Here is an 18329-nt window from a genome sequence, read left to right on the forward strand (position 1 = left end):
CTCCAGAGGACCTCAGACTGGGGCGAAGGTTCACCTTCCAACGGGACAACGATCCTAAGCACACAGCCAAGACAACACAGGAGTGGCTTCTGGACAAGTTTCTGAATGTCCTTGAGTGGCCCAGCCAGAGCCTGGACTTGAACCCAATTGAACATCTCTGGAAAGACCTGAAGATTGCTGTGCAGCAATACTCCCCATCCAACCTGACAGGGCTTGAGAGGACCTGGAGAGAAGAATTGAAGAAACTCCCCAAATACAGGTGTGCCAAGCTTGTAGCGTCATACTCAAGAAGACACGAGGCTGAAATCGCTGCCAAACATGCTTCAACAAAGTACTGCGTAAAGGGTCTGAGTACTTACGTTTATTTTTAATACATTTGCAAAAATGTCTAAACCTGTTTTACATTGTCATTATGGCGTATTGTGTGTAGATTAATAAGGGAATAATAAACTATTTAATCCATTTCCGAATAAGGCTGTAATGTAACGTAACAAAATGTGGATAAAGTTGAGGTCTGAGAACTTTCCTAATGCACTGTTTGTAAAGACACGATTAAATCGAGAATAGTCTGATGGGTAAGAATATCATCACTATATCAATGCATTTTTAAAAACTCTCATGCATCATGTAGCAAAGGCCTAATATATGTTGATACGTTTTTCTTATGACAACTAAAGTGGCCAAATAACTCTAAGCATAGCCTATAGGCCCAGGGTCCCTGAAACAGGGTTGGAGAGCACAGAGCCCAGTGACACTGTTCTTATAAGCCCAGCCATTGCGCAATCGAGTATGAAAAGAGTTTTGTCTGGACATTATTTAAAAGAGGATTCCAGCTTTCGCGTGCTGCCATATAATGAAGCACATTCATCCACTTTACAACCGGTGTAGCCTATCTGGCATATTAAAAAACGTAACCTCCATTCACTATTTAAGTGCAGGCTATGGATGACATTAATCAAAAACAATTCCACACATATTAGTAGGCTATATTTAAAGGCCAGAATTAATTCAGATGAGTCTGATGTACTTGTCAAATTGTGAATGAGAGACTGATGAAGTGTGTGCAGCCTGTGCAAGAAACAGAGCAAAGCGAGCGCGTTCCTTTCATGCGACTTTTTTTCAAATTGTCATTAGTCACATCATGCAGCCTTAGGCTACATGTTTTAATTTCTAATATATCCTAAGGTTTGTATCACAACTGAAGTTGCATAAATAACTAAATTAAGCATATATATTTGTTAACCGCTCAACACAATTGCCGCATGTGTCCCTCAGAAATCATTTTTGGGAAAAATATCCTTTCTATTTTATTCAGCTATCTTCAATTGTAGTCTTCATACTATAAAATGCCACAGGAATTATAAGCAAGTATTGTAATTAACTAGTGTAAATTAACTAGTGTAGCCCTCAGCCATATGGCATAGCCAGATCAGAGCTTAACGTAAGGATTACTCAGAATATGCTGTTCTGTTCTTCTGAAATAGGTCAAATGTTCTTCCTGTCATAGGTTGTTTCTTTAGACCTGCCTAAAAGGAACAATGGATTTATTGATGGTGTAGGCTGTATTAATTATAGATTTTTTTCGACTTCTTAAATTGTAGATGATCCAAAGGTCTGCATCAGTGGCTTGTAGGCTAAGGGTGGACGCCCAGCAACGCTAAACTGGTCTCTGTTAATTAACATCAATGACCGTGAAACTGGCAGTTATTTTCATGACAGTTACCGCCTGACAAAATGTCATGACTGTCACAGCCCTAGACTCATTCCACAGGCCATTTCCTGTGGCAGCAGCATATTACAATCTAGAGGGTTCCACCTACAGCGTGTGGTCAATGCAGAACCAAACAGCGTTTACCACCACACCACCACATAATGGTGTAGCGTGTCTGAGGGAGAGGTGAACATGGAGACTAGCTTTCACGTGTGCTTCTCCTGTGCAGCATCAGCTTCCTGACTCTCACACAGACATCTACAGTCTGGCAGATAGAGAGCAGCCAGCCTTCACAGAGAGAGGCCTAATGAGGGCCGCTGTCTCCTGTTGCCACGGCCACATTCACTCTGAGAAAGGCCTTTTTCCATATCTGTTAGCTACCCAGAGCAGCATCAGCGGTGCTAAGGTGGCTGTGAAAACGGTGTGTTGCTCTGCTCTGATTGTCTCTGTTCTCTTCTCTTCCCGCATGGTGTGGACAGGTGGATGAGGACGTGGCACTGGACCAAGCCGTGAAGTTCTGCCAGATACAGATGGCCACGTCAGCACAACGACAGGTATGGGGGATGACCTGGTCCACAAACACAGTGCACATACACATCAACACAAAGTACATTACATTTCATGCATATACCCTACACCTACATGGACCCCATACAAATACAACACTCACAAATGTAAACATTCAATATGTACATACCAGTGGAGACAGCCGAGGGGAGGACGGCTCATAATATTGGCTGGAACGGAGCAAATGGAATGGCATCAAAACACTTGCAAACTATGTGTTTGATGCCTGTCCTCCCCAAATAAGGTGCCACCAACCTCCTGTGGTACATACACTCAGTGGCCAGTTTATTAGGTATACCACCCCGTTCACAAAGATTATTTGCTCCAACAGACAGTGTGGCCTTGGCTTGCTATATAAAGCAGGCAGACAGGCATTGAGGCATTCAGTTACTGTTCGATTGAACTTTAGAATGGACAAAACAAGTGACCTAAGCAACTTTGAGCATGGTATGATTGTCAGTGCCAGGCTCGCCGGTTCTAGGATCTCAGAAACAGCCGGCCTTCTGGGCTTTTCACGCACGACAGTGTCTAGGGTTTACTGAGAATGGTGTGACAGACAAAAAGAATCCAGTCAGTGGCAGTCCTGTGGGTGAAAACAGTTTGATGATGAGAGAGGTTGAGGGAGAATGGCAAGAATCGTGCATGCTAATAGGCGGGCCAAAAACTGCGCAGTACAACAATGGTGTTCAGAACAGCATTTCGGAACACACAACTCGTCGGTCCTTGTCACGGATGGGTGATTGCAGCAGACGACCACAACAGGTTCTACTCCTATCAACTAAAAACAAGAAGAAGCGGCTCTAGTGGGCACAGACTTACCAACACTGGACAATTTGAGTGGAAAAACATTGCCTGGTTCAACAAATTCCCGGATCCTGTTGCGTCATGCTGATGGCAGAGTCCAGATCTAGTGTAAGCAGCAAGAGTCCATGGACCCATCCTGCCTGGTGTCAATGGTACAGGCTGGTGGCTGTAGTGGAATGGTGTGGTGAGTGTTTTCCTGGCACACGTTAGGTCCCTTGATACCAATTGAGCAGCATTTGAACGCCACACATTGTAGAATTCATGCTACAAAGAATGCAGGCTGTTCTGGAGGCAAAGAGGGGTACGACCTGGTACTAGATGGGTGTACCTAATAAACTAGCCACTGAGTGTATATCACATTCCAGGAGTTTAATCAAAGCACTTTGCACAAATAGATCTGCCCCAGTTATCATATTCTCATCTGTTTTTCTGACTGGAGACGTCTTCCAAAGCCAGGACCTCATTTATACATGTGGGCTTTGATTGAAGCTATTCGAGGGATGTGTGGAGAATTCACACAATTCAAATTAAACTTCAGGTTCATTGCCTCTTGTCTTTCCCATCAACGAGATGTTAAGATCTAAATGATCTGGCCATTCAGTGGTCTACTCGCGTTCATATTTTTTTATGACCAGTATATGGTCACACCTATCTGTTGTTGGGGTACGTCCACACCACTCCAACACACAGGTATTTTTTGTCTGTAAAACTACACTGAACAAAAATATACGCAACATGCAACAATTTTCTAAGATTTTACTGAGTTACAGTTCGTTTAAGGAAATCAGTCAATAGAAATGCATGCATTAGGCCCTAATCTATGGATTCCACATGACTGGGCAGGGACGCAGCCTACCCACTTGGGTGTTAGCCCCACCAACTGGGGAGCCATGGGGGTGACTTTGGAGAGAAATTAACATTAAATTCTCTGGCAAGAGCTCTGGTTGACATTCTTGCATGCCAGTTGCACGCTCCCTCAAAACATGAGACCTCCTGTGGCATTTTGTTGTCCCCAGCACAAGGTGCACCCGTGTGATACTCATGCTGTTTAATCAGCGTCTTGATATGCCACACCTGTCAATTGGATGGATTATCTTGACAAAGGAGAAATGCTCACTAATAGGGATGTGCAGTTTTGTCACGCAACACACTGCCACAGATGTCTCGAGTTTTGAGGGAGCGTGCAATTGGCATGTTGACTGCAGAAACTTCCACCAGAGCTGTTGCCAAATAATTTAATATTCATTTCTCTACCATAAGCCGCCTCAAATCGTTTAAGAGAATTTGGCAGTACATCCAACCGGCCTCACAACCGCAGACCATGTGTATGGTGTCTTGTGGGCGAGTAGTTTGCTGATGTCAACGTTGTGGACAAAGTCCCTTATGGTGGTGTTATGGTATGTGCAGGCGCAAGCTAAGGACAACGGTGATTTGAATGCACAAAGATACCTGGAATAGATCCTGAAGCCCATTGTCGTGCCATTTATCCGCCGTCATCAACTCATGTTTCAGTGTGATCATGCACGGCCCCATGTTGCAAGGATCTGTACACAATTCCTGGAAGCTGAAAATGTCCCAGTTCTTCCTGCATATACGGTGCGTTCAGAAAGTATTCAGACCCCTTGAATTTTTCCACATTTTGTTATGTTACAGCCGTATTCTAATTTTCTTTTTTTTTCCCACATCAATCTACACTCAGTACCTCATAAACTGAAATGTAACCTTTACACAAGTATTCAGACCCTTTACTCAGTACTTTGTTGAAGCACCTTTGGCAGAGATTATAGCCTCATGTCTTCTTGAAGATGACGTTACAAGCTTGACACACCTGTATTTGGGGAGTTTCTCCCATTTTTCTCTGCAGATCCTCTCAACCTTGGCCCCAGTCTAAGGTCCTGAGCGCTCTGGAGCATGTGTTATCAAGGATCTCTCTGTACTTTGCTCTGTTCATCTTTCCCTCGATCCTGACTAGTCTCCCAGTCCCTGCCGCTGAAAAACATCCCCATAGGGATGGTGCCAGGTTTCCTCCAGACTTAACACTTGGCATTCAGGCCAAAGAGTTCAATCTTGGTTTTGTAAGACCAGAAAATCATGTTTCTCATGGTCTGTGACTCTTTAGGTGCCTTTTGGAGAAAAATCGGGCCTTGATGTACCTTTTTACTGAGGAGTGGCTCCATCTGGCCACTCTACCATAAAGGCCTGATTTTGGTGGAGTGCTGCAGAGATGGTTGTCCTTCTGGAAGGTTCTCCCATCTCCATTGAGGAACTCGAGCTCTGTCAGATTGACCATCGGGTTCTTGGTCACCTCCCTGACCAAGGCCCTTCTTCCCTGATTGCTCAGTTTTACCGGGCGCCAGCTCTTGGAAGAGTCTTGGTGGTTCCAAACTTCTGACATTTAAATCAAATCTAATTTTATTTGTCACGTGCACCGAATACAGTAAAATGCTTACAAGCCCTTAACCAACAATTAAGTTTAAGAAAATCCCCCCAAAAGTATGAGAAAAGAATAACAAATAAGAATAAGTCTCGTCGGTGATCAGGCCTACCACTGTTGTGTCATCGGCAAACCTAATGATGGTGTTGGAGTCGTGCCTGGCCGTGCAGTCATGAGTGAACAGGGAGTACAGGAGGGTACTGAGTACGCACCCCTGAGGGGCCCCGTGTTGCGAATCAGCGTGGCGGATGTTGTTACCTACCCTTACCACCTGGGGGCGGCCCATCAGGAAGTCCAGGATCCAGTTGCAGGGGGAGGTGTTTAGTTCCAGGGTCCTTAGCTTATTGATGAGCTTTGAGGGTACTATGGTGTTGAACACTGAGCTGTAGTCAATGAATAGCATTCTCACAAAGGTGTTCCTTTTGTCCAGGTGGGAAAGGGAAGTTTGGAGTGCAATAGAGATTGCATCATCTGTGGATCTGTTGGTGTGGTATGCAAATTGGAGTGGGTCTAGGGTTTCTGGGATAATGGTAATCATGTGAGCCATGACCAGCCTTTCAAAGCACTTCCTGGCTACAGATGTGAGTGCTACAGGTCAGTAGTCATTTAAGCAGGTTACCTTAGTGTTCTTGGGCACAGGGACTATGGTGGTCTGCTTGAAACATGTTGGTATTACAGACTCAGACAGGAAGAGATTGACAATGTCAGTGAAAACACTTGCCAGTTGGTCATATAAGAATGATGGAGGCCACTGTGTTCTTGGGGACCTTCAATGCTGTAGACATTTTTTGGTACCCTTCCCCAGATCTGTACCTCGATACAATCCTGTCTCTGAGCTCTACGGACAATTCTTTTTACCTCATGGCTTGCTCTGACATGCACTGTCAACTGTGGGACCTTATATAGACAGGTGTGTGTCTTTCCAAATCATGTCCAATCAACTAAATTCACCACAGGTGGACTCAAATCAAATCAAATGTATTTGTCACATACACATGGTTAGCAGATGTTAATGCGAGTGCAGCAAAATGCATGTGCTTCTAGTTCCGACAATGCAGTAATAACCAACGAGTAATCTAACCTAACAATTCCAAAACTACTACCTTATACACACAAGTGTAAAGGGATAAAGAATATGTACATAAAGATATATGAATTGGTGATGGTACAGAACGGCATAGGCAAGATGCAGTAGATGGTATCGAGTACAGTATATACATATGAGATGAGTAATGTAGGGTATGTAAACATTATATATAATTAGCATTGTTTAAAGTGGCTATTGATATATTTTCCATCAGTTTCCATCAATTCCCATTATTAAAGTGGCTGGAGTTGAGTCAGTGTGTTGGCAGCAGCCACTCAATGTTAGTGGTGACTGTTTAACAGTCTGAGATAGAAGCTGTTTTTCAGTCTCTCGGTCCCTGCTATGATGCACCTGTACTGACCTCGCCTTCTGGATGATAGTGGGGTGAACAGGCAGTGGCTCGGGTGGTTGTTGTCCTTGATGATCTGTATGGCCTTCCTGTGACATCGGGTGGTGTAGGTGTCCTGGAGGGCAGGTAGTTTGCCCTCAGTGATGATGCGTTGTGCAGACCTCACTACCCTCTGGAGAGCCGTTTGTGGGCGGAGCAGTTGCCGTACCAGGCGGTGATACTGCCTGACAGGATGCTCTCGATTGTGTATCTGTAAAAGTTTGAGTGCTTTTGGTGACAAGCTGAATTTCTTCAGCCTCCTGAGGTTGAAGAGGCACTGCTGCGCCTTCTTCACGACGCTGTCTGTGTGGGTGGACCAATTCAGTTTGTCCGTGATGTGTACGCCGAGGAACTTAAAACTTACTACCCTCTCCACTACTGTCCCATCGATGTGGATAGGGGGGTGTTCCCTCTGCTGTTTCCTGAAGTCCACAATCATCTCCTTTGTTTTATTGACGTTGAGTGTGAGGTTATTTTCCTAACACCACAGTCCGAGGGCCCTCACCTCCGTCTCGTCGTTTTTGGTAATCAAGTAATTACTGTAGTGTTGTCCGCAAACTTGATGATTGAGTTGGAGGCGTGCCTGGCCACACAGTCGTGGGTGAACAGGGAGTACAGGAGAGGGCTCAGAACGCACCCTTGTGGGGCCCCAGTGTTGAGGATCAGCGGGGTGGAGATGTTGTTACCTACCCTCACCACCTGGAGGCGGCCCGTCAGGAAGTCCAGTACCCAGTTGCACAGGGCGGGGTCGAGACCCAGGGTCTCGAGCTTGATGACGAGTTTGGCGGGTAATATGGTGTTAAATGCTGAGCTGTAATCGATGAACAGCGTTCTCACATAGGTATTCCTCTTGTCCAGATGGGTTAGGGCAGTGTGCAATGTGGTTGAGATTGCATCGTCTGTGGACCTATTTGGGCGGTAAGCAAATTGGAGTGGGTCTAGGGTGTCAGGTAGGGTGGAGGTGATATGGTCCTTGACTAGTCTCTCAAAGCACTTCATGATGACGGAAGTGAGTGCTATGGGGCGGTAGTTGTTTAGCTCAGTTACCTTAGCTTTCTTGGGAACAGGGACAATGGTGGCCCTCTTGAAGCATGTGGGAACAGCAGACTGGGATAAGAGTTGTTCCTACAACTCCCAAGTTGTAGGAACATCCTAAAGTATGATTGATGGAAACAGGATGCACCTAAGCTCAATTTCGCGTCTCATATGCAAAGGGTCTGATTACTTGTGTAAATAAGGTATTTCTGTTTTTTATTTCAAATAAATGAGCAAAAAAGTATTAACTATTTTCGCTTTGCCGTTATGGTGTGTAGATTGATTAGGAGAAAACATTAATTTAATTTTTTTTTGAAAAAGGCTGTAAGGTAACAAAATGTGGAAAATGTCAAGAGGTCTGAATACTTTCTGAATGCACTGTATTCACCAGACATGTCACCCATTTAAGCATACGCATACAACCGTGTGTTCCAGTTCCCACCAATATCCAGCAACTTCACACAGACATTGAAGAGGAGTGGGATAACATTCCACATGCCACAAACAGCCTGATCAACTCTATGCGAAGGAGATGTCACGCTGCATGAGGCAAATGGTGGTCACACCAAATATTGACTGGTTTTCTGATTCACGCCCCTACCTTTTATTTAAGGTATCTGTGACCAACAGATGAATATCTGTATTCTCAGTCATGTAAAATCCATAGATCAGGGCCTAATGAATTTATTTAAATTCTCGCCAATTTCCTTATATGAACTGTAACTCAGTAAAATCTTTGAAATTGATGCATGTTGCATTTTTTTTTCGGATATAAGAAATCTAAGATTATATCCATCTCAGGGCTACAGCTATGCATTTGGTTTGCTAACTTGCTAGCTAAGTGGCTAGATGTCGAAATTAAAATGGTTACAGCAAAGACATTCAATACCTCCTGTATCAAGATAAATAAATAAAAATTGCATCAAAACATATCACCCCTTGTGTGCACATTGGGTAATACTGTTTACCCCAGTATGGTACAGAAACGGTATGATAGTATCAAATTTTGTTGGTCACATACACATGGTTAGCAGATGTTAATGCGAGTGTGGTGAAATGCTTGTGCTTCAAGTTCCGACCGTACAGTAATATCTAACAAATACAAATACTGCATAGTTTCCTAAAAACGCGAAGCGAGGCGACTATCTCTGTCGATGCCATCTTGCCTTACTAAGATGAACATCTGGATACCACTCAACCTTAAATATTGCAGTTTTCAATACTGCAATTTCGATGTGAATTTGATGAATTGTGCAGCTCTAATTGCCAGCCATGGATAGATGCCCTGGGGGAATGATACAGTACGCTACTCAATAAATATTGGAACAGCATTGATTCAGTGATTGTTAATCATGACATATTCTGTTCTATCACCTCTTTGCTATCTGGAAACAGACCGTTTTTAAAGAGATACTTAATCATTTTGATGCATGTTTGTTTATTTCTAGATGTTAACGCATGTATTTTCCTCTCCTCTGTTTGCATTGCACATTCCATGCCATTTCACTCTTTTCCCCTAAGCCTGCTGGAACTTATCTTTTGACAACTTTCCATTGTTTTCAAAGCACCCGTTTGCATATGCGTCAGTTGAGTTTCAATTACTTTAGCCAAACCTAATAATGCACTCCTGGGAATGTCTGACTGCTAGTGACTTGCTATATAGGAAAGACGTCTGTGGTAATAACAAAGATGATTTGATGACACAAGGCGACAGTCGTTTGGACCCTTTCACTGTAACCTTGTTTACCACTGTAGCCTAACTCAGGGAGATAACTAGCTGGGGAGTTGTGCTAGTTCTGTTTGCCCTTATTATTTGGGTGCTGTGCTGTTTGATTTTGATGCCTGCAGAGCTACATGGCTGAGCAGCGCAGCAGTGACTGACTGCAGAAGAAGTCAACTAGATCAGAGTATTGAGTTTCCTAATGGACTCACTGACATTCTTCTCCCTTGTCACGACGTGAGACCGGGTGGCCCGTTAACATGCAGTCCCTGTCTGTAGTAAGATGAGCAGTGTTCTCAGCCACAGGACTAGCCGGGTAGATCCCAGGGCTTTTGAAGTCTTCTCTGTACCTGTGCATTAAGAATATTCCCTTTTGTCCTCTTCGTCTTCACACTTTGCAGTAAAGTTTATTGGTTTGAACGGTGTATTTCATTGGTATCCACAGCATTGCCTATTTGCACATGAAAGGCAATGCTACATTCTATGGGGAACGTTTAACACAAGTTTCTTCTGTCGCCAGATGCAGAAACTCTAGACACAACAGTGATTTTCAATTCATTAAAATGCAAGTTATATCCAACGTGAAACTAGAAAAAAGGCCATTATAATAGCTTTGTGTGAGTGTGATGCTTACCCTAACCTATAATCATCACAGCTGAGCTTTGTGTTCATCTCTCACATTCTTTATAAAATCATCAGTTATTTTGCTGTCTGTGACTGATTTATGCCCCCCCACAGCCCTGCCTCCGCATCCGGCATCTCTCATCCTGTTGTCGTGGTGACTTAAACCACAGTACACTATACTGGAGGGAGAAAATGATGGGTAGGCTACCGTAGCTCGCAATTGACAGTTATTTAGCATAATTTATACAGATGAGGATTGTGGTCATGACTCATGGCCTTATAAAAGCTCGGTGTATGCATATGCATTAAAAGTCATGATGTAGATCAGATTTTGATGCTGGATCCAAGCAGGAGGGTTTCATAAGTGTGCATGAGGTCCGCTGTGATCAGTTTGTCCCATTTATCACACCACATCCAGGTTACCCATGGGTTTCTTCTCACTTCTCCATGTTTCGACCTGATTGACATTATTGTTTGTATTCAAGGTCTAGTCACTATTCTAGTGGTTATGATTTGGAAGGGATAATACAGAAGAGCAGAAGATGACTTCTGGGTGATCCTCTGCTCACTGCAACCTACTCCCTGTCACCTGTTCACACCTGAGACGGAAGATTCCTACAACGTAGCCTAGCATTCCCTAGGTCAGGGTTTCCCAAACTCAGTCCTGGGGGTCCCTGCCGGGTGCACTTTTTTGTTATTCCCTAGCACTACACAGCTGATTCAATTAACCAACTCATTATCAAGCTTTGACTATTTGAATCAGCTGTGTAGTGCTAGGGCAAAAAACAAAACGTGCACCCGGGGGGGGGGGGGGGCCCCCAGGACCGAGTTTGGGAAAACTTGCCCTGGATCACGTGTCAAACCCATTCCACGGAGGCAGGTTTTCGCTCCTCCCTTGGACTTGATTGATGAATTAAGTCATGAATTAGTAAAGAACTCCCCTCACCTGACTGTCTAGGTCTTAATTCAAAGGAAAACCCAATAGATTTCAATATCTACCAGACACAGATTTTGTACCAGCCAAAATATACAAACTGATCAACATGTTTCTAAAACAATTAAATGTATTACTAGTAAGAAGTAGCTAGTGTCCAAAATATCACAGATGAGCCAAAAATGTTCACCTGCCTGTTTAGGGGCGGCAGGTAGCCTCGAGGTTAGAGCTTTGGACTATTAACCCTAAGGTTGCTAGAGCGAATCCTCGAGCTGACAAGGTAAAAATCTGTCGTTCTGCCCCTGAACAAGGCAGTTAACCCTCTGTTCCTAGGCCGTCATTGTAAATAAGAATTTGTTCTTAACTGCCTTGTTAAATAAAAAAAGACATTAAAAAAAGGGCGGGAAGTTACCGAGGTAGCGTGACTAGTCATGTTTGTGCCTGTCACCGACCTTTTCTGAGTCAAATTGCAAGCCAAGATCTACCACTCAGATTTGTTTTAAACACAAGACTATGGAACATTAACCATTTAAAAACAGTACTGTAGCAATGAAGATTGTCCAGTAAGCGATAGACCCAATATATTATCACCGCATATTGGCTTTGCTTGAATTGCCTTGCCGATGCATTGTTTAATAAATAAATAAAAACGGATATTTTCTGGATTCCTTGACAATTTCTCTCTAGTGATTGTTTTGAAATCTCACAGTATCAATTTTTCTGTTGCTTTCTTTTATGCCTTCTAAATTACTGCAGACACGGTGATCTGAACCATCCGATTGGCCAGCCGTAAACCTATAGTGCACTTGATTTGCTCTCTGGGCATGCAGGGAAGGCAGAGTTTGTACCTTCAGACACTTGAAATGATTAAAAATGGCAACAGTTTGCTATCCGGCGCATGAATCGGGTGTACCTAATGCCAACAGCTCGAGACTAATAAAAACATATAGGACACAAGGCATTATCGTTTTTACATAAATGTTTGGCGATCGACTAGGTTGGTGACCACAGGACTAGTAGAAGCGTTGTCTTCTCTTCCCTAGCAGTTGAAACTCAAACATAGAAAAACAACCTAGCTGGTAAACAAAACAGTGTAAATAGCCAAGAAACACAAGGACAAAGTCTCACTTTAGTAGACTTCCGTTTCAAGTAAATTAGACCAACTGTTATGCTTGTGCACTTCTAAAATTGTATCTTTGACTTATTTCTTCACCTGAGTATAGACCCCATCCAGGCAGTGTTGCAGCGCAAGGGGGAAGGGAAAGGGGGATACTGGGCTATATAGGATTCGTAGTTCTTTGACTGTGTCATTAATTCACCAGCTATAAAACAAAACGTCTTACTTTTGAGAACAGCTTCTCCATTTATTTTACTATAAATGTGATCATACTTGACTATTTTTATTCACAAATGCTCTAAGTGTGAAGCCCTGACCAACCGCCAACGTGGCTGGTAAAATATTTTACCCGCCAATGCCAAAATCTTCCCACATTTGGCCGGTGGGGGTGTTCATTTTGTCATTTTTAAAGGTGCTACACAGGATTTATTTTTATTTCTGCATTGTAATTTCATAAAATATCTATCTGCAGTAATAGTGGAATGATATTTCACAGTATTACTAACCCCCCAGTGTTGTGATTGGCTGTGATATCTGCCTATTGATTTCTCCCGCTGGAGAGTCATCTCTTGGCAAAATGGGAAAGCTGTTCTGACTTTGGCTGTATTATCTAGTGGCATTCGCCCTGTCTTTTCCTGGTTGCTAAAATGCTACGCTGTTCGCTCAATTTTAGTTTGTGAGAAAACAAGCTCTGAATAATGTAAGGAATCCTTGTACCATTTACATCTCTGTGAAATATATTTCCAATAACCAATAAATATATTTGAAGCTGATGGACCAAAACCGAAAATAAAGGGTCAAGCGCAAGTCTCCGACATGTTACGGGGAAGTAGGATAAGATTTGGTTGGAATGCAACCTATTGCTAGGTGAATTGCTAAATATTTCACAGCAACTTAGATGGTTCAATGATTCCCTACACTGAATAGTGTTTTCAAATTCCGCTCCGGCCAGAGAAATCAATTGGCGAAAATCACAACCCTGGCGGGTAAGTAATACTGTGGAACACAATCATTCCACTATTTTTAATTCATTGATTTAACTAGGCAAGTCAGTTAACCTCTTGCTCCTACCTGACACGCAGGCGTCCCATCTAGACATCTGGAAATGCAAATGCGCTACGCTAAATGCTAATAGTACTAGTTAAAACTCAAACGTTCATTAAAATACACATGCAGGGTATTGAATTAAAGCTACACTCGTTGTGAATCCAGGCAACAAGTCAGATTTTTAAAATGCTTTTCGGCGAAAGCATGAGAAGCTATTATCTGATAGCATGTAACACCCCAAAAGACCCGCAGGGGACGTAAACTAAATAATTAGCATAGTCGTCTCTACACAAACCGCACAAATAAAATATAAAACATTCATTACCTTTGACCATCTTCTTTGTTGGCACTCCTCGATGTCCCATAATCACTATTGGGTCTTTTTTTCGATTAAATCGGTCCATATATAGCCTAGATATCGATCTATGAAGACTGTGTGATAAATGAAAAAAATAGCATCTTATAACGTAACGTCATTTTTTTAAATTAAAAAAGTCGATGATAAACTTTCACAAAACACTTCAAAATACTTTTGTAATGCAACTTTAGGTATTAGTAAACATTAATAAGCGATCAAATTGATCACGAGGCGAAGTATATTCTTTAGCTGTCCGTCTGGAAATAATGTCCGGGTAAATCTCAACCAAAATATCCGGTCGGAGGCTTGAACAAATGGCTGGTCTCTTCTTCGTTTGACCAAGAAACAAAGCCTAGGCAAATGACAAGACTGTTGACATGGTGTGGAAGCTGTAGGTATTGCAACCTCTGCAACCTTGTGGTTAGCCTTTATCAATGGGTTGAAGTGGCAGATGGATATATATTTCCATTTTCAGTGATCAGATTTTCCTGCGCTTTTCGATGAAACGCACGTTCTGTTTATAGTCACAGCCGTGATTTAACCAGTTTTATAAACATCTGAGTGTTTTCTATCCACACATATTAATCATATGCATAAACTATATTCCTGGCATGAGCAGCAGGGCGCTGAAATGTTGCGCGATTTTTAACAGAATGTTCGAAAAAGTAGGGGGTAGGAGTAACAGGTTAAGAACAAATGATTATTTACAATGACTGCCTACCCCGGCCAACGCTGGACCAGTTGTGCGCCCACCTATGGGACTCCAAATCACGGCCAGATACGATACAGCCTGGATTCAAACCAGGGACTAAAGTGACACCTCTTGCACTGAGATGCAGTGTCTGACACCACTGCGCCACTCGAGAGCCCGAGTTAACTGCAGATATATTGACATTTTATGAAATTACAATAAATAAAAAAACATATGTATAGCACCTTTAAAGTACAGAAGTTGTTATTGTACATCTAGGCTCTTTGTTGAGTCCGAGTTCACACCTGGGGAGAGGTTGGCATAAGGCTAAGTAACTCCCCTGCAGGGACCTGGGCATTACTCGTGTGGGTGGGAGGATCTGCTGTGTTTTGAGAGGATTCATCATAATATCTTGCTGTTTCCCCCATTAATTTACTTTAGACTTATTTGCACTATTTTGTGAGGGGCTATTTTGTGTCCGTCCATTGTTTTCCCTCACCTGTACCTCTGACCATTGTCTCATTGGTACTCTGCTCAGAGTTACGCCCTCCTAACCAAAAAGTCCAGTCACATCTCAAACACTTAAGTGCCACCTGCTGCATTCACAGACTAAGTCAAGGAACAATATGGAGCTTTGGCTCTCAAAGAAACAATGACAGCCTTGAACTTATTTAGAGGCAATTTCATTAAAATGTGATAATAATAAAAAGATGATCAGAACAGGAGATGACCTACACAGAACTGATAAGCTGCTTTCAAACCCCATCTCAGTAATTGCAGAAGGGACCATCCATGGTCTGAATCTGACTTTGAGACCAGTCTGGCTGTAAGCAGTCTTCATATGATACACAACGAATGGTGGATACGAACTAGGCTACACGGAGTCTGCTGCAGTGCTCTCAGGTACTGTTTCTCAGAGCAAAGGGTCTTTATTGTGTTCCAATGCTTTTATGTATAATTCCTGATATAAGAAGCTTCACAGCTAGCGGTGGAAACCTGTAGGAGCTGCTGCTGTTCTGTGTTGAGCTGTGCTTTGTGGTGGGTCTATTGTAGTTAGAGTTTGGGGGGTTGGTTGGTTTGTTTGTTGAAGCCTGTGTGAATCCACCAGGGAGCCTCGTTATTAATGACTCAGAGCAGGATTTGACTAGAAATCCCTGAGGTGGGATCCTGAGAAGAAAATACCATTGTGGTATATGTTATCAGTAGATCAGCTGACTTATCCAGACTAACCTTCTGTTGTTTTGTGGCAACTTTGTAGCCAGGGTCTGAGTTTTACTGAGTTATGGGCTTTTAGGAAAGTTGAATGCTCATTTACTGCATTTCTAAACAATTTAAAATCTATAAAATGCTATTTGGAAAACAGGAAAAAAAGCAATAAGTACTGCAGCCATTATCACATTGGTTGCTTCATTCACCACAGTTGATCAACAAACACAGCCTGTTAGCTCTACAATTATCTGCTACACATTAACTCTGCACTGGGATTCAAAACTATTAATAAGTATAGAGGGATCTGTTTGCAGAAAAGGTATTTTATTAACAAAAGGTAAACAAGTTTGCTTTACAAAACTTTTTGTTGTTTAAATTTTACAGCTAATTTCCTGCAATTCTACACATTTTGCCATGACTTATGCTATGTGAATATGATATCTGAGTGAGAGTGACTAACAAAATCAATGGGGGCCCCTATGAGGTCAGGGCCTTAAATAAAGGTGAAGTAAAATAAATAAAAGGGCCCCTGTCCCCCATCATTGAAGCCACGGCAGTTCAAGGTCGACCGCGTTACTGCATAGTCTTGTTAACACTAGCCTCTCTACGTCCTTGAATTGAGTTCTGGAACAGCTGCTTTAATGTGTCGGCAAGAAGTGACGATAATGAAGAGACTCCTCAGACTTCAAGACTGAATGAATCAGGATCTATTGTTTTACATAGGACTGCTCCAGCCCTTCCGCTTCAAGCCAGCACACAGTAGCTAGCAGTAAACACACAGTAGCTAGCAGTAAACACACAGTAGCTAGCACAAACCTTCGGAGTTTGGGCATCGTTTGCTGCTAACATGAATAGAGCACACAAATCATCACACACATTTTCAAAACATAACAACCTGTCTATACTAAAACGAGTGACATATTAGACAACTGCATCCTGTTAAACACTACGATCTTGCGGCTAGCAAGTAGCAACTAAAGAAAATAAAAAAGTAGTAACTAATGTTACCTAGCATTGTTCAGCCCATAGAAAGCCAGCCAACTAATTACTAGCTAGCTTGCTATCAACTCGAAATCATCTAGCTAATCAAATGTATGTGTTAATTTATAACCAACTAGTTTTCGGCTGAACATTTCCTTACCCCACTTAAGTTATTCATTTTCCTTTTCAGAATGTCCTCTGTTTACATAGTAGGGTAATGATGTGAACTGGGGCGGCAGGTAGCCTAGTGGTTAGACTAGTAACCAAAAGGTGGTAAGATAGAATCCCCGAGCTGATAAGGTAAAAATCTGTCGTCCTTCCCAGAACAAGGCAGTTAACCCACTGTTCCTAGGCCGTCATTGTAAATAAGAATTTGTTCTTAACTGACTAGTCTACTTAAATGAAGGTAAAATAAACTGTATTGAACTGTATGTTCAATTCTGATAAGTTTCCTCCCTTCCCCCTAATTTTTGGCAATGCATGAACATGAAGTACCCTAAACATTAATAGATCATAGTCTGGCCCCAAAATATCAGACTACAGCAAGTATGAACAACAAAACCAAAAGGGTTATGAATGATCTTTCATCAAGTCAACCTAAAATGTATATCTAATGCAACATTTACTAATGTAAAGATAAAGAAAAGAGAGCATGTACAAAATGTACTTTTATTTTACAGGATGATATATAATGCGTGAAGAAAATCGGGAATGACTGTGAAGGTGTCTCATCCCTCTGTACCCTGGTGTAGTGGAACAATTCATGTTCAGCCTCGTAGCATGGTTCTGATTCTGAATAGTAGCATGGTTCTGATTCACCCTGCATCCCACTGCTGGCTTGCCTATGAAGCGAAGCAGGGTAGCTCCTGGTTGGTCCTTGGATGGGAGACCAGATGCTGCAGGGAAGTGCTGTTGGAGGGCCAGTAGGAGGCACTCTTTCCTCTGATCAAAAAATATATATCCCAGGGCGGTGATTGGGGACATTTCCCTGTGTAAGGTGTTGTCTTTTGGATGGGACGTTAAATGGGTGTCCTGTCTCTGGTGACTACAGATCCCATGGCACTTATCGTAAGAGTTGGGGTGTCCGACCTAAATTCACAATCTGGCCCTCATACCACCATGGCCACCTAATCATCCCCAGCTTCCAATTGGCTCATTCATCCCCCTGCTGTAAATGAGAATGTTCTCAGTCAACTTACCTGAAAAAAATGGCTGATCTCCTGTAAATAGTGAAATGACATTTAGATGTCTATGGGACAGTTGACAAGCCATAACATTGTAAAACACTCAGTGGGCTATGAGGTTTTCCAACCTGAGACCCTATGGAGGATGAATGACCCGTCGAATTACAGAAACCCTGTACTTGTTCATATGAATTTAAGACTAAAAGGGGGGAACAACTGCAATTTGACAATAGAACAAATAAGGCTGAGCTTGCTTTATGCAGTTTCCATCGTCTAGTAGTTTGCACCTGTAATTAGTTATTCACACAGTATACATGAGTATTGACCATTTTAAAAGGTTCTATGAAAATCTATATAAATCAGAATTAAACAACCGTTTGACTGATCCTACAGCCGCCTTAAACAACCCTGAAGAAATTATCAGCTGACAAAAAAGAA

At 42.5% G+C, this 18329-nt stretch overlaps 1 protein-coding gene across 1 annotated transcript in view; it reads left to right on the plus strand.

Annotated features, from left to right (window-relative positions):
* The window catches only part of LOC124034914 (calcineurin-binding protein cabin-1-like), an 89298-nt gene that overhangs the window by 61740 nt on the left and 9229 nt on the right, over positions 1-18329 (plus strand). The window contains 1 exon segment of the mRNA XM_046348311.1: positions 2191-2265. Within this exon segment, the coding sequence (XP_046204267.1) occupies positions 2191-2265 (75 nt within the window).

The sequence above is a fragment of the Oncorhynchus gorbuscha genome, linkage group LG05 (assembly GCF_021184085.1).
Source record: "Oncorhynchus gorbuscha isolate QuinsamMale2020 ecotype Even-year linkage group LG05, OgorEven_v1.0, whole genome shotgun sequence".
Taxonomy (NCBI): Eukaryota; Metazoa; Chordata; class Actinopteri; order Salmoniformes; family Salmonidae; genus Oncorhynchus; species Oncorhynchus gorbuscha.